Here is a 17,407-nt window from a genome sequence, read left to right as displayed (position 1 = left end):
AGGTATCATTTGTATCAAGTCTTCTAAGTTATTCCAAAATTTATCTTTAGATCCTATATCTAAACCTACTTGAAGAGCATAAGCACTTATAATATTAAAAATCTTAGTATCAATGATAATCTTAAGGACTATAATTCTATCTCCAACTCTATTAATTTTTACAATATTATCTTTCAAACTCTTAGCCATAATTACACCTAACCATTTCTAGTGCAATTCTTATCAGAATACCAAAGTTTAAAACCTAAGTTATTAATCTCCTTAGCCATTTCTCCAACCCATTTAATTTATTGAATACATAAGATATTAATCTTTCTATGAATCATAATATAAATTAATTTTATTAGTTTATCATTGAGAGTACATATATTCCAAGATCTTATCCTAATATTAATTTCATTAGTTTTATGGACTAACTTTTTTACTCGCATCCGTCCGTAATGTGGGAACCCTTGCTTATTTGACACTACACTCAAGCGCCGGTATAGCGGCCCTTGCACACTTTTCACTATATTCAGGCTATACAACACGTCGCTTCTAGGGGGCGTCATAACACTTACACAAAGATCAAAATAATTAATGTCATGTCTTTTTTTCGACAAGTTTTACGGTGGTTGTCGATTACCTAACGCAACCCTCTACTTTTCACATCTAACATCTAAGTTATTTTAATTCTCCCTTGCAAAAAAGCTTAAGCTATTATCTGTGAAACTACTGCATCCACATCACTAATATGAATAAATTTGAACTCTAACATTGTTATCTCTCGAATTAAAGTATCATCATATGTAATCAAACAAGTTGTCACACAAATAAACTTTATACCCAAACCATCAGCTACCACATTTATCTTATTGAGTCGATATATAATGTTGAGGTCATAAGCTTTGATCAATTTTAACCAACTAATTTGTATCAAGTTCAGCTTCCGAGTAAAAATGTAATTTAAGCTCGGATGATCTAAATGGATCTCACATTATCACTTCATATAAATAATTTCTCCATATCTTCAATGCAAACACAATACTTATCAACTCCATATCATGAGTAGGATAATTTTTCTTGTGTGATTTCAACTGTCTGGACGCTTAAGCAATAACACTCTTATTCTACTGCAACACAACCAAATCCTCTCAAAGAAGCATTAGTGAACATTTGAAACCCCTCATCACCGGTTAGAATTATCAGAATACGCACCGACACCAAGATAATTCTACAACTTTTGAAAACTAGTTTCACACTCGGGAGTCCAGTCAAAACGGATTGCCTTCTGAGTCAATCTAGTCAATCTGGTCAAGATGACTCAACAAACTTTCTATAATAACATGTCATGCCAAGAAAGCTATGAACCTCGGACACCTTAGTTGAACTTGGCCAATCAAAACTTCTTGCACCTTTTGGGATCAATAGAAATACCATTTTCGCTACAACATGAGCTAGAAAAAGATAATTTTTAATCAAAATTGACACTTCAAGAACGTAACATGTAGTTGATGTTGTATTAATATCTCGAACACCAATCTCAAATAAGTTGCATGATACTCTTCAAACTAGGAATACAACAATATATCATCAATAAAAATAATAACAAACTGATCTTGATATACTGTAAACAAACGGTTCATTAGATTCAAGAATACAACATGGGCATTAGTCACACCAAAAGGCATGACCAAGAATTCGTAGCGGCAATATTGAATACTAAAAGTTGTTTTTGCTACGTCTTCTTCCTTCACCCTCAATTGACGATACCCAGACCTCAAATCTATCTTTGAAAACACAGATGCACCTTCAAGCTAGTCAAACAAATCTTCAATCTTAGGCAATGGATTTTTATTCTTGATGGTCACCTTATTCAACTCTCTATAATCAATACACATGCATTGTATCATCCTTCTTTCTCACAAAAAACACAGATTCACCACAAGGAGATACGCTGAGTCTGATAAAACTCCTATCCAGATCAAGAAATTCTTCGGACGTCATTGTATAAGGAGACTTAAGAATTGGAGATGCATCAGTTTTAAGCTCAATATAAAACTCAACTTCTCTCTCCAAAGGCAAACATGCCAACACCTCGGGAAAAATATCTAAAATCTCTCTTACCACCCACATCTTTCACATAAATATGAAATACATCATTTCCCTTCCATAATTGCCTGTAAAGCCAATATCAAAGATGATAGGACACCTCTGATACCTTGAAAATAAAATGTTTCATCGTCGACACATAGACACTCTCTTCCGACTATAGTAAATAAAATTTTCATATCTACACATAGACACTCTCTTCCGACTATAGTAAATAAAAATTTCATATCTAAACTAATTCATACCTTAAACCCTAAACCCTAAACATCAAATTCAGTCTCAAATAATACAATTAACTCAAGCTCCAACTTTTTATCTCAAATAATACAATTAACTCAAGCTCCAACTTTTTATTTGATATCTAAATATCACACATACAAGCATGACTAGCCATCAAACTAGTAATATGAGCCATAGAATCTGATAGAATAATATCATTACACTTAGTATTGTCTCAACTAAACAGAAAATCTGTTCATTTGTCACATCCTGATCTTAGGGATTCATAATTACCAAATATTTATACCCGACATGCACATACAATAACTTAATATAACATACATGAATGAAAAGGTAGAAAAAAAAATAATCATAAACTACCCAAAACTCTCTCACCCATCTACTAATCAATCTTATGACTATTGTTATAAATTAATTCTTCCAAATCTATTGCTCTAATACCAAAAATTCTGTCATAACCCAACTCGATGCAACTCGTCATATTGAGATGGGTTGTCATAACACATAAATTATTACCCAAGATTAATTTGGAATGAATCTTTTATTTATGTTTCTTCAATTTTCATAAATAGTCACTAATATCATCAAAAATTGTAACACACACACACTATATATACATAAATTCCGATGTCTTTTTTTGCAGGTACTAAAAATGATGCCCTAAGCACAGTCAAATAGGATACAAGGCCTGATGTTACAGTGCAATGTTGGATCTTTGTAGTTTAATGTGATATTTCTGTGTTTGTGGTGTGTTACTTGCTACTAATCTTTTTTTCTACAGGGGCTCTGGTAAACTAGGGGTTTATTTTCTTGTTAATGAGTCTGTTGTAGAATTAGGTGACTCTCATTTGTTGTTGGTTGGCTATGAATTTTGGGGTGGTCTGAAGTGGGGCATATTCAACGACGGAGCTAGGATGAACATTAACACAACGACGGAACGCGATGAACATCGACAAGACAATGAAGTGAGAATGAACCTCAACACAACGACGGAGCGAATTAGCATCAACATGACAACTGAGTGAGAAAGAACTTCAACATGACAACGGAGTGAGAAAGAACTTCAACATGACAACGGAGCGGGGATGAGTTACAAATGTACCAGTACACGAACTGAAGACACCTATAAAGTCTAGCCAACCACCGAGCATGCCCCAGGTCTAGGTCGGGTTGTATAAGAAGTAGATGCTTTGATATCCCACGTTTCTCTTTCTTCTAGGGTGTATAGTGGTACCCGGCCACACAAACCTTTTCTAGTTCTATTATTTTGGTTTGGTTTGTTTCGAACATCTTTTTTTTTGGTTCACGATTAAAAATTGCATGATTTTCTAGAGTTATTTGTGGTGTGCTCTTAGCTCGAATTATGTGTGATAGGCCCTCAAGTAAAATTTCAACCTAACTTTAATCTAGTTTTTTTAAAAATTAAACTCAACAAAATAAAAAATAAAAAAATAAAATGATTGCATTTACACATTAAAATTCCATTACATGTAAAATCATATTAAAAAAATTATGTAGAAATCCTATATCGACTAGTTGATTGTGCAAAAATCATATGCATCACATAATAAATACATCCTATTTCATGTCCTCAGGATGGAAATGGGTGATAAGACTAGCGATAATCACCGCCCTTCTATAGTGAAGTTTGTCTTACACGCTCGAATTGACTTTAAGATCTTTCACGCATGTATCATTAAAGACTGCATACTCTTACACAAGCTAATAAGACATTAAACACTAAAATATGAACAACCTTAATATATTTGTGTGGATAGGATAATTATTTATAAATTTGAAATTGTAAGTTAATTTTGCATTAGATAGAAGCATTGCACACGAGTCATATATATAGGCAACTTGATTTCATAAGTCTTACATTCCTCTCTCTAATAAATAATAGCCCAATCTATCATGCATTGCATGGAGACCGAACAGCATGATTTTAAGTGATTAGGGGAGTCTAGCTGGCAGTCCCTTCCAGGAAGGATTGTAAGTCCGAGTGTAGGTTTTCTTAGGCCTAGGTGGGACTAAGTTATAAGTCTCGTTGTCATGTTTGCATTAGTTTAGGTGGTAAGCCATAATCCTTAAGCATTAGTTCACTCTCTTCCAGGGCCGCATGAGTCTCAATCGAAGCCCATAGAAGCATAAAACTTCTTTGCACGCTAGCAATTACTCTTAAGCATTGTATCTTTTTAAAATATGTTTCTATTTTCAATTGCGCAAAATCCCAAAATGAATAACAATTCATAAAGCCAAAATTTATCCAAAATAAGAAGAGCAATTACCATGGAAACACATTGCAATTCCAAAAAAAAATTGTTAATAAATGTAATCTAACTTTTATGGGACACAACATCCCTAAGGCAAAACAAAATACCAGTGCCAACAGCCAATGTTATCTTATGGTTGTGGGTGTTATTTAATGGCTCCAAAAAATTTGCATCCACCTATCAATAGGGAGTTCAATTTTTCAAGTTAAATTTTCAGAATGTAGGTTAGATTTTAGATAAAAAAACTGCCAATATATTCCACCCACATTTTAAGAACTTAAGATTTGAGTTTAGGTGTCCTATAAATGCAAATCCTAATGTCAAATACCCCTCCTAATGACACAATAAAACTTTAATTAGGGCTAATCATTAGATATTATTATTTAGTTTATGGTAGTAGCAATGAGTAAATATCTTTTGATATTAGTTATGGAGATACAAAAATATTTGAAGAAAGATATCTTCATGTATGTTTTTTACATGCTACATATTATAATTAGTAATACATTAAATAAATTACGTGAAAAATTAGAGCAATCAAGGAAATTTTAAAAAAAAAGAAGTCCTAAATTAGTAGAAATGAAGTGTATGATATGCAATTTTGATGGTATAATGTTAACATATATAATATAGTATTATTAAAAAATAAGATAACAACTAGGTGTGATAGATTTAAGCATCATGCAAATATTATATACAAGAATGGAGATAAATATGAGACAATAACTTCTAGAATTAAGGTAGAATAGTTAATATGGTGAAATCCCTAATGATTTTTGTGTGATAAAAAGGTACTATGGAGGATAAACAGTAAATTTAATAAAAATATAATTAAGAAATCAATATTGTTTGGCTTGGAACTTAAGCTATTAAAGAAGATGTTAAAATCTAACTAGAGTGTGACAGAAATAAGAATATTAAAATGGAGACATGATAAAACAAGAAAGAATAACTTAATTAACATATCAAAGGAAAGGTAAGTGACATATATTAAAGATAAGGCCCTTTAAAATAGCCTACTTGGTTTGAACATATACAATGAAGCAACGTGCAATATAGTAAAATAACCGTAAATGATTATAAAGAAAATTAGAATAGATCAAATGTTATATGGATATAAATTATCAAAATGAATTGCAACAAATAAATTTAAATTATCAAACAATTCTTAATAGGATAGAATGAAAATATAAGGATTCAAAATGTCAATCCCAAATAGCAGAAATATGGTCAATAATGATGATAATGACAGCTCAATATTGCACGTCTTAGAATATCTATTTTTAAACTCCTCATCCCTATAATAGTAAAAATGATTAGCGTAAAATCAGCTTGGTTCAAGTTTAAATTAAATCCAAATAACAATAATCAACCTTAACTTTAATCTTAAATCACAATTACCCCTTATCCATTATAAATAAGCACCCCAAATCAAGATACATAAACATTATCGAAATGGGTTTAGCAATTGAGCAATAATAGTGCAAGATATCTCAGAACCCCCAAATCTTAGCTCCATAACAAAAACTGGAAGTAGAATGATTATTCTTCTGTTATTACATATTAAGGTTATGACCTTCTAATATAGAGGTCAAGATCATTTATTTCTTAAATATTATTAAAACTAATTTCATAAGGATTTTTATGGAATTTAGGAACATTTGATAATTAATCAAACAGAAACGTATACTATTGATTTAATAAATTACAGTTTTTGAATGTTTTGATGCTTTCAAAGCACCTTTGTGGTTACTTTTAAGCTTAACCTTCTTTGTAATTTATAAATAATGATTTGTAGTAGATTTAACTATTCAGGAATCAATATTTCATATTTTTAGTAGGCATCCACGTCCCAAAAGAGCAAAACCAAAACTCTTCATTGATCAAATATTTATGCAAAATATGTAAAATTTTATCATTGTGATACCAAGTGAATTAGCATTTCTGCACATCAGATCTTTCAAGCAAAATGTTTATGCAAACAGAAATAGTTTTATAATTTTCAACATTTACTTTTGGACCATCCATTCATATTGGTAAGAAAGTAGCCTCATCATATTCAAATTCTATAAACTACAGACACATAAGTAGGTTCTTCAATGTGCATAGCCCATCCTTTATTCTTAATAGCATTTTATGGACCATTTATACAGGAATGCACATGCAAAGAAAATAACATTAAGGGAGATTTACATGCATACCACACAATTCTTATGTCGCCCAAAATTTTATATTTATAACACATTGGTGTCATAAACCTATGCATGAAAAGATGTATTTCACTTTCAAATAGCAGTGATGTTGGTGTATTTGATGTGATGTTAAAGATTTGAGAGGCATGCATGGAAAAATGAATGTTTAGGTATTAGATTTGTAAATTCATAAGAATTGTGTGATATGTATGTAAATTCCCCAAACAGTATAGCCCACACAGCAGATAATTGATCATTAGCCCGTCATACCTAGAGAAGCTTGCCTAGCATTCATCACAAGAAATCAGAGCTAACATGGTGACCCCAGCACCTCTATAACTATGCTAAACATGCAACCAATAAACAAAATCAATATCCATCTAAGTAGTATACAATACTAAACAGCATAAAACAAAATTTCAAATCAAATAGAAAATTTGGGTTCGCTTACAAATATTGAAAAAAATGAGAGACTAAATTTTAAAACAACAGATTGAAAGCAAAACTAAAATAATAATGAAAAGAAAAAAACAATTGTAAGAAAAAGTTTGGTAGCAATAAAAAAAGTTTAATAAAAAAATAATCTAGTTTACTCACCTTGGACAGGCTTGTGTGTTTCTTTCAAGGAGTTATTAATAATAGGTTTCTGTCCTTTGTTTTGAGTTGCCTTTTGTACGCGTTTTGCAAGTGCGACCTTCAAATTTACCTGGTAAACAAAAAACAGCTTGAAGCATCTCATTCTACAATGGACAGAGAACTTTCAAATAACTCGGGGCTTTTTCGGGATTAATTTTGTTTTAATTTGTGTTTTAAAAAAAAGATTTGTTTTGTGTGTATTTTACATGTTTTTATTTTGGGAAGTTTACATAAATACCACACAATTCTATGTATTTACATATCTAACACCTGACTATCATACTGACAAGTCTAATACCTTGGTGTGATAAACCTATGCATGAAAGGGTGCATTCCACTTTTAAAAAGTAGATGAAAGAGGTATTTTTTATGTGATATTTAAGATTTGAGTGTTATGCAGGTAAATTGGAAAGTTGGGTTGTTAGATATGTAAATGCATAAGAATTGTATGGTATTCATGCAAATGCACCATTTATTTTCGTTTCTAAAAATAAATTAACATACTTTTGAAAACACTTAGCAACTTTTAAATGTTTCAAGGGTTTTTAAAAATAGTCATACTTTAATCAAATAGCCAAACAAGTTTCATTTCAAATCAAAACATAAACAAAATTAAATAAAAATAAAAAAATGATTCCAACCGACCCCTAAACGTTTATAAATAAACCAAACAACCTTAGAACCATTGACAGTCAAGTCATCACTACTGAAAGATTCGATGCACGAAATAGCAGCTTCTCGGGTTTTATAGTTAATGAATGCAATATCTCTTCGCTTTGCCGATTTAATGTTCCTCCCAAGAACAATTCGCTCTATCTCCCCGTACTTATTGAAAGTCTCCTTAAGCCTATCTTCGTTCCACGAATCTGGAACTCCTTCAGCATATACCGATTTTACCTAGACAAAAAAAATTATTATACTAATTAAAAAAAAAAAATCTGGAACTCCTTCAGCATATACCGATTTTACCTATACAAAAAAAAAAACAAAATACAACAAAAAAAATTATTATACTAATTAAAAAAAAATTGTTATATAGCATCATCATTTTAGGTTTCAGCCAAAAAAATTTAGGAAGATTTACATACAAACCACTCAATTTCGATGTATTTACATATATAACACCTAATCTTCAATTTTTGCATACCTATCTTGCCTATACATGAAAAGGCGTATTTCGCTTTTTAAAAACTAAAACGGCGGTATTTTTTATGTGATATGAAAGATTTAGGAGGTATAAATGAAAAAGTAAAGTCTATGTGCTAGATATATAAATGCATAGGAATTGGGTACAAAAATGCTGATTGAATTGCCATATTTATTTCAATATAAACCAATCAAAACAGGCAGAAATTTTTGCTTCATTCAGCTTTGGACAACTTCAATGGGTTCAGTCTGTAAATATTGAAATTAAGTCAATATCCCCAAATGCCAAAACTCAACTGAAATTTAGCTTATAGCAATCAAAGCTCGTCCAAAAATATAATAGTTATGATTTTGTAATTTATTAAAAAATTAAATTTCGAAATGAGCACTGCTGCACATTCTTAAAACACCAATACAAAAAATTATTGGGGCTGTACATTGTTAAGTGCACTAATCAAAAAGGAGAGACAATAAGACACTTATGCTTGGAGAGTGTTTTTATTAGTCCGTCAGATTGAAAGCTAATGTGGTTCGAGTAGAATTTTTTGGATATACTTTTCTTGGGAAAATATTTTTAAAAATATATCGTTTTTAATAAAAATAAGCTTGAAATTAAACATAGAAACATACGAAACAACTAAAGCCAACAAAACCGAAGTTTCTATTATGTGAGCAAACCCAAAGCAAGTTTAAGAATCGTGAGAAGTGATTCAGTATATCATGTTAATCACCCTTCAGAATCCACTAAAAAGAAAGTTATAATTGATCTTCTCCAGTGACATTATCATTTGCACATGATTTTTCAAACAGAAATAATAGGTCCAAAATGAACAAGGAAATTGAATCACGCAATATAATCCATCAGCAGAAAGTGAAGATATCTTACGTACCAAATAATCATTAGATTAATAAAGGAAGATTTACATACATACCACTCAATTCCTACGTATTTACAAATCTAACATCTAAATTTTAATTTTTACATATATATACCATCTTACCTATGCATCAAAAAGTATATTTCACTGTTTGAAAGTTAAAAGTGGTATTTTTTTATGTGATATGAAGATTTGGGTGGTATGAATATAAAAAGAAAAGTTTAGGGGGTAAATATGTAAAACAATATGAATTGGGCGGTATATACATAAATGAGTCAGCATTTATTTCCTTGATGAACTATTCCATCGATTTCTAATTGGTTTACAATTTAGATGCATCGAAGTAGCTTTTAAATTCATGCTCAAAGTTCTTCTACAAACCCATCGACACAAAAATACATTTGTGAACACCAACGCGCAATATAACATGCATTTGTATAGCTAACATATAAAATAGAACAAAAATAGGATGCAAGAAAATGATTTATGAGTAGGACCATCGAGACCTTTAGCATATCCTCTTCGTCCGGAATATTGAAGGAATCGGCCCATGCAATTTTGATACTCCTACCCTTGCCAACAATATCATTCCTTTGAAGTTTTTTGTAAGCGCGTTGTGCATCACGGTTAGTTTTGAGTTCTAGAAATGCAAACCCACGATTCAAGTTGGTATTATTCGGGTCCATGACGACTGTAAGTGTGTCAATATTCTCGATTTCGTTTTCCTTTAACAATTTCATGACCTGCATGCCAAAGCACCAAAAGAAGTACATTAGCTTAGAAAATAAGCAAATTGTCAATGCATAGTTCAGCAGTTAAAATAACGAAGGGGCATACATAGCACACAATTCGTATGTATTTACATACCTCACACATAAACTGTCTTATTTACACACATAGTACTCAAATTTTTAATATCACATAAAAAGTAGCACTATTATCACTTTTTAAAAGTAAAATACACATTTTCATGCATGGGTATAATGCATCAAAGTGTCATGTATGTAAATATAAAAGTTTAGGTGTGATATATGTATATATATAAGAATTGTGAGCTACTTGCATAAATTTGCCAAGAATGAATTCCAGTAAGAAAAAGTTGACTTACATCTTCTTTCATCCAATTTTTATCAATATTACCAAGAAATATAGTGTCATTCCCCTGTACAGCTGCAGCTCCACAGACCTTTCCTCGTATCTAGAAGCGATTGAATAACCAAAGTGAGTAGCTATATTGCGAGATAAGAAAAAAACATGAGATTTTATTTCAACAATGGCAGAAGACTTTGCTTATTCATAGTGATAATTAAGCGTCGACCATCTGATTTAGAGAAAGTCGTCTTACATGGTTTGGTCACATTAAACGCCGACCATCTGATGATCCGATTAGGAGAGTGGATATTTTAGATTCAACTTGTGTTAAGAAAGGCAGAGATAGACCTAAGAATACTTAGGCTTATTGTATTAAAAATAATCTTAATTTACTAGAACTAAATGAAAATATGACACTAAATAGGACGCAATGGAGAAAAAGGATTCATGTAGCCGACCCCACGTAGTGGGATTAAGGCTTTGTTTTTGTTGTTGTTGTTGTAATGGCAGACGACTTTGCAATTCATAGTGATAATTAGCCATCCCTCCATCCGTCTAAAAATGAAGCAATGCAAAAAAAAGAGGGAAATTTACATTCATACCATAAAATTCTTTTGGATTTACATATCTAACAGCTGAGGTTTGATATTTTCATTTATAAGGCTGGTGTAAAAACCCCATGGATAAAAAAGTGCAAATGAATTTTAAAAAGTTAGTAGAAGTGATATCTTTGATTTTATGTCAAAGATTTAAGAACGAAATATTAAAGTTTAGGTGTTAGATAAGTAAATACATAAGAATTTTGTGGTATGTATGTAAATGCACCCAAAAAAAAGATAGTAATTCAAGTTAAAAAAGACAAAGCAGCTTACAGTAGAATCAATTTTACTATAATAATGATGAACAGCATAGCATGTTTTTTTTAAAATGAAATTTATGCAATAAAATCGTATACTCACAAAAACTTATAAATGCATCAGCATCTACAGCTTTATTAGCTTAGTGCCTGCAAACCATCCAGACAAACTTTTACACCTACTCAATTTCAGACAATCTTAATTGGTTGATAGGATACATAGCAAGTATTTGAACTTTCAAATGTAGTACAAAAAATATCTTAAATTAAAACGAGGAAATATTTATGATTTTCATACTAAAAGATTTACAGAAAAAAAATGAAACATGTCAGTAAATTGACATTTTTTTCATTTACATGTCTGAGTTTCTGGACGATACAAAGAAGATAAGAAAGCTTGAACATATAAGTTGGTTTACTCATCCTACTTTCCTTATACACTCATGTGTTCTTAAAGAATGGAAAGAGATAAAGTTGCTTCGTTTTATGTTTTCAAAATGCATGCGAATTGTGGAGGAAATGGAATTCATGCAATTTAGAAAAGCTAGAGTTCTTTAATTGAATGCAAAAAAAGTGGCTGGAAATGACTTTTTTTGTAATAACATATTTCAAATGCATACAAAACCAGAATGTCAAGTGGTTCGAGGAGTGTAAGTGACACGAGCCGGCAAATGAAGTAGGGTGAGCACATGCAACACAAATGGGAAGGTGATGAGGCCAACTCAAGCAATAAGAGTAGGGGCATTAAGTGTGGTTTGTAGGCAAGGAGGTGATGAGAGTTTGCGATGGCAAGGGCGAGCGAGAATGAGGGAGGCAATAGTTTTGTATTATTGGAACTCATTATTTGAAAATTTACATACCTACTAGCACACATTTCTTATTTTTTACATATATCACACCTAAACTTTCATATTTACATACATATTGGTGCTTTTAACCTATGCATGAATAGGTGTATTTAACTTTCACAGCCCGTTTGGAGCAGCTTATTTAGCATTGTGCGTTTTGAAAATACTGGATGAGGCATTTGGAAATCGCGGCGCAATAGCGTTGCTTAAGAAAGTATGTTAAACGTGGTCCATGGCCCGCATTTGTCGCGAACCTATTACTCGTATGCCCCTCTTGGTGCTCCCCTCTCACCGCTCACCTCTCTCTCTCACGTTTCTTTTGCCTTAGGTCACGTCTCTCTTAATCGTTCCTCTCTCTCGCCTCTCTCCGGTGGCAACGGGTTGCCTTTCTCCTCTTCCTCTTCCCTCCGATCTGTGGTGGGAACGGGTTGTCTCTCTCCTTTCTCTCTTCCCTACAATCTCCAGCTCTCTGTCTGTTTACTGTGTTCTCTGTCCTCCCACGGTATCACCTATTTTTTTCGATGTAAGGACTTTCTTTTTGCGATTTGTGGCTTTCTCATTTGCAGTTTGAAGTGAGAATTTAGAATTTGTTACTTTTGGCTTTCTCAGTTTGAAGTGAGAATTTGGATGTTGCGATTTATGGCTTTCTCTTTATGATTTAGAATTTAGATTTTGTGAAGTAAGAATTTAGAATTTGTTATTTTTGGCTTTCTCAGTTTGAAGTGAGAATTTGGATGTTGTGATTTATGGCTTTCTCTTTATGATTTAGAATTTAGATTTTGTGATTTTATGATTTTGTAGTTGAATGTGATATGAAATGGGGTTTTATCTTTAACTTTGATGTTTGATTGTGAATTTGCAAAATGGCTGAAAGGAGGTACTTGATTTGTTGATAGCAACGATTCGGGTGTCATATATGTATTAGTCTCAAATGAAAAATATGGCTTGGGTTTTTATCCAGGCCTTTGATGTTTGAGTGAGAATTTGAGAAATGGCTGAAACATTGTGCCTGATTTGCTGATAGCAATGTTTTGCGTGTCATGTATGTAACTGCATCAAATGATAAAATTGGGATGAGTTTTATCGTAACTTTTGATGTTTGAAAGAGAATATAAAAAACGGTTGAAATGGGGTGCTTGATTTGTTGATAACAATGTTCTAGGGCCTCGTATGGAATTGCAACAAATGAAAAATATGGGTTGAGGTTTTATCTTTATCTTTAACGTTAGGCAGAAAATTTGAAAAAATGTTGAAAGAGAGTGCTTGATTTGTTCATAACAATATTTCGGGTGCCCTGTATGTAATTGCATCAAATGAAAAATATGAGGTGTTGTTTTATTTTTACCTTTGATGTTTGACAGGGAATTTGAAAAATGATTGAAAGAGGGTAGCAATGTTGTGAATGTAGAGGTAGTGGTTGGTGTGTGTCGAGGTGGTGGGTGGTTGGTGGGTGGTTGTGTTTGTGTTAAAGAAGGTGTTGGTGGATGTGTGAGGCGGTTGTTGGTGTGTGGTTGTGTTTGTGTTAGAGGATGTGTTGGTGGATGTGTGGAGGAGGTGGTGGTTGGTTTGTGGTTGTGTTTGTATTAGAGGAAGTATTAGTGGATGTGTGGAGGTGGTGGTTGGTGTGGTTGTTTGTGTGGAGATGTTGGTGTGTGTAGGTGGTAATGGTGGTGTTGTGGAGGCGTTGGTGTGTTGTGGCAACAGGCAATAAAACATGTGCCCCCAGTGAGGTGCGGTTTGGTGGCATCCCTGAAAATTTAACAGTTGAACAAAGAAGTGATTGTAATGAAGACCCTAGTTCAAACCTCAACGAGGTGGAATCCACTAGCCGATCAAAGCGGCACAGGGTTAAGAAAAATACAAAAGATGGAATTGTTTTCATTAGAAGCCAGATTTCACAGTTGGTCGCATTATGCACCAATGGCCCCGACCCATCACAAGCAACTTCTGTCCAGCAGGTTATGCGCATTCTAGAGGCAACTCCAGAAATTTATGAGAACATAATGTTATATATGTTTTCTATGAAGTTGTTAGAAGATCCGACCGAAAAGAATTTTTCATCACGATGACCCGTGACCATATGGTGTGCATTATTTACGTTATTTTAATGCGAACAGTGACACTTGTGGTACACATCATTTTTTTGATATTCTTGTGGGACATTTTACATTTTTCCTCGTGCACTAAACAATTTTATTTGTTTTTTGTTTTTTTTACTCTTTTTCATTGAGATGTTAAATTTGATTTGCAATATTATTTTTTATGGTTATGTTCTCTATTTACTTCTCCAATTTTATATTGAAGTTGTGTTGGTTCATAACATTATATGATTGTAATTAATTTGTTGATGCTTATATGTTAGCTACTTTGACATTGAATTACATAAATGCAAATAGAGAAAGGCGCGGAAGAAAAGTTGCGGTTGCAATGTGTTTGATGTATAAGCATTACAACTCGTACGCTCTCCTTATACGACATCCTTGTATGTTGGAGACAAATGGGTTGGAGAGTTGTTTGCGGGTCACCCAACAAGATTTAGCAATATGTACCGCATGACACGAACGGCATTCACTGATTTGTTAGAGAAACTACACATAAATCATGAACTTCATGACTCTACCCGGACGACTTCACGACAAGTATTAGCAATAAACTCACATATTATCACAGAATGAATCAATGTGATGAGCTATGGAGCGATTCCAGCACTATTCCGAAATAATTTATAAATATTTCTCAGTATAGTTAAATGCACTTGTCAGTTTTTCATCACGAGTCATAAAGTCAGCTTATCCTACATTTCAACGGATCCCCACAGAAATTTTGCACAATGTGTGATATATCTCATATTTTCAAATATTTCTCTTATTTATTACATTCAATTTTTAAATGAATATGGTAATTCAGTAACTCTTGTCTATCTTTTTAAAATTGTATTAAAACAATCGATGAGACACACGTGGATACACGTATTCCAAATAATGAGAAAATAGCATTCATCGGTCGTTGTAGGTTACCGAGGCAAAATGTCATTGTTGTATGTAACTTCAACATATGTTTCGTTCTGTCATAGCCGGTTGGAAGGGCAGTGCACATGACATTCGAATGTTCAAATTTATAACACGGAATAGGAAATACAACTTCTCGCATCCACCCACAGATTCACACAAAACTAAACCAATCACTTTTTTTTACTATTACATTAATCATTTTATTTACATCAAATAAATATTATTTGATCAATGTTGGGTATCTATTACATTGAGACTATCTGAAGACATCCTGATACAAGATACAACATACATAACTTTGAGAGAGCCAGCAAAGTCACGTGAGACATACGAAAAATGCTCAACAAATGACACTCACGCGGTGTCATTGAGAGAACATTTGAATTTTATAATAAGAAATGAGTTATACTTTGCGATATGTCGGCTTATACGTTTCTCAAACTGATGTAGATTGTGATTGTCACGATTGCCCTTCACAGTTTTATTCAGCGGCATTCTTCCCACAACGATATTGATTTCTTACGATGTATGGGAATCATTTATATATTTGTGCTGAGGCATATGAATGTCGTATTAGACAGCCTTTGTCACAGCCCGAAAATGATATACTCAGACATGCACTCAAGATGAAAAAGATGCAAGCAAGATGGTCGAATTGAGGAAACAAATTACGGATGCAATGATTGGAAGTTAATTAAAGGGAACATTACTTTTTATTTCTTTTTTTGTAATTGTAGTTGAAAACATTCACTATTTGTTATATCTGTATTTTATACAGGAACATTTGATGTTTATTGTATCAGTTTTTTATACAAATAATATGTATTTTTCTTTTTGCATGCATTTTTCTCCCACTTAAATGGTCGATGAGGCAACTATGGATAATATATGTATCATAAATATTGCATTTTTTTTTGGAGGTCTATGATGAGACGTTTGACTTTATGTTTCGTCCGGATAGTCTATATGTCTCTATTAGTTGGTGTCACATGTGAAATCCTGATGAATGCAAGCAAATTCCTCTCTTTATTCATTATTATAATTTTTTATGTTCTTTTGGATGACCTTTTTTTTTTATGATATACATATATGACACACACGAGTTCGGTATTACGTAGATTAAAGGCAACCAAAAACGATTTTTATAAGGTCTATTGAATTCTTGAATGACAGATTCGTCAGTATACTGATCTCTCTAACATCTCACTATTGCATAAAACTTAAATTATTACTTCTCTTATTAATTTTTATTAGTATTATATCTAACATCATATGTTTTTAAGTCTTCAAAAAATCTGAGCTCGAGGATTTTCGGTATCTCCAGAGGATTGTGCTGCTACTGCAGATTACAATGTTTCTTGCTTACTTCGAGGCAGTCACATAGCTACGATAGACAGTTTTACAGGTGTAAAAAGAAAACAAAAAATTGTGACTTCTTTAGGTCGGCAGGTGGGCTGGAGGATTCCATTGCTGAGTATGATCGGGCGTGGAAAGTTTCCTTGAAAAATGACTTATCTCTGGACATACACCAGCTGCGTTTTAAAAATAATATTATCATATTATTAATTGTTATTTTAATAGTTCTTTTTTTAATTTTGATAGTCGTGTTACTCATTGTTTTGTGAGATATTTATTTTTAATTTCTAATATTCAAACTGGATATTTGTATTTAAGCATGGAATGAGCTAGTATGAATAACTCTGTTATAAACAATATTACAATGCATGAGTAGAATGATCATTTGTCCTGAAACAGTTGCAACACAACTGTTTTTAAACTGTAAAAAACAAACAGACGGTCAACTTATCCGCAGCAACTTCTGCAGATAAGTTATTGCGTAGCAGCTTATTAATAAGTTGCAGCTACCTCAAATAGACCCTTAAAAAGTGGGAATAGTGTTGTTTTTGATGTGGTGCTAAATTTTGAATGTTATGTGTGTGAATGTGAAAGTTTAGATGTGAGATACACAAGTACATAAGAATTGAGTATTATGTATGTAAATGCCCCTTGAATATGACATGTTCCTATGACTATGGCCAAACAATTGCTCAAGTACTCATTTTGCAAGTTGCAAGCTTATAACATTATATCCATCCAAAACAAGCCATATTTCATGACAAGTATATTTAACTTAGCACAATATA

General features: G+C 32.5%; 1 protein-coding gene across 1 annotated transcript in view; it reads right to left on the bottom strand.

Annotated features, from left to right (window-relative positions):
• LOC110022537 (heterogeneous nuclear ribonucleoprotein Q-like) overlaps positions 1-13,294 on the bottom strand; it is a 48,797-nt gene extending 35,503 nt beyond the window's left edge. Inside the window, exons 1-5 of the mRNA XM_020721529.1 lie at positions 13,262-13,294; positions 10,565-10,654; positions 9,963-10,199; positions 8,108-8,329; positions 7,394-7,502 (exon numbers count right to left, since the gene is read on the bottom strand). Of these exons, the coding sequence (XP_020577188.1) occupies positions 7,394-7,502; positions 8,108-8,329; positions 9,963-10,199; positions 10,565-10,654; positions 13,262-13,294 (691 nt within the window). The remainder of the gene's footprint in view (positions 1-7,393; positions 7,503-8,107; positions 8,330-9,962; positions 10,200-10,564; positions 10,655-13,261) is intronic.
• Between the last annotated feature and the right edge of the window lie 4,113 nt (positions 13,295-17,407).

This window comes from Phalaenopsis equestris, unplaced genomic scaffold, assembly GCF_001263595.1.
Source record: "Phalaenopsis equestris unplaced genomic scaffold, ASM126359v1 Scaffold000196, whole genome shotgun sequence".
In the NCBI taxonomy this organism is placed as follows: domain Eukaryota; kingdom Viridiplantae; phylum Streptophyta; class Magnoliopsida; order Asparagales; family Orchidaceae; genus Phalaenopsis; species Phalaenopsis equestris.
The sequence above is the reverse complement of the archived record's forward strand: the minus strand, read 5'-3'. Positions and strand labels throughout refer to the sequence as shown.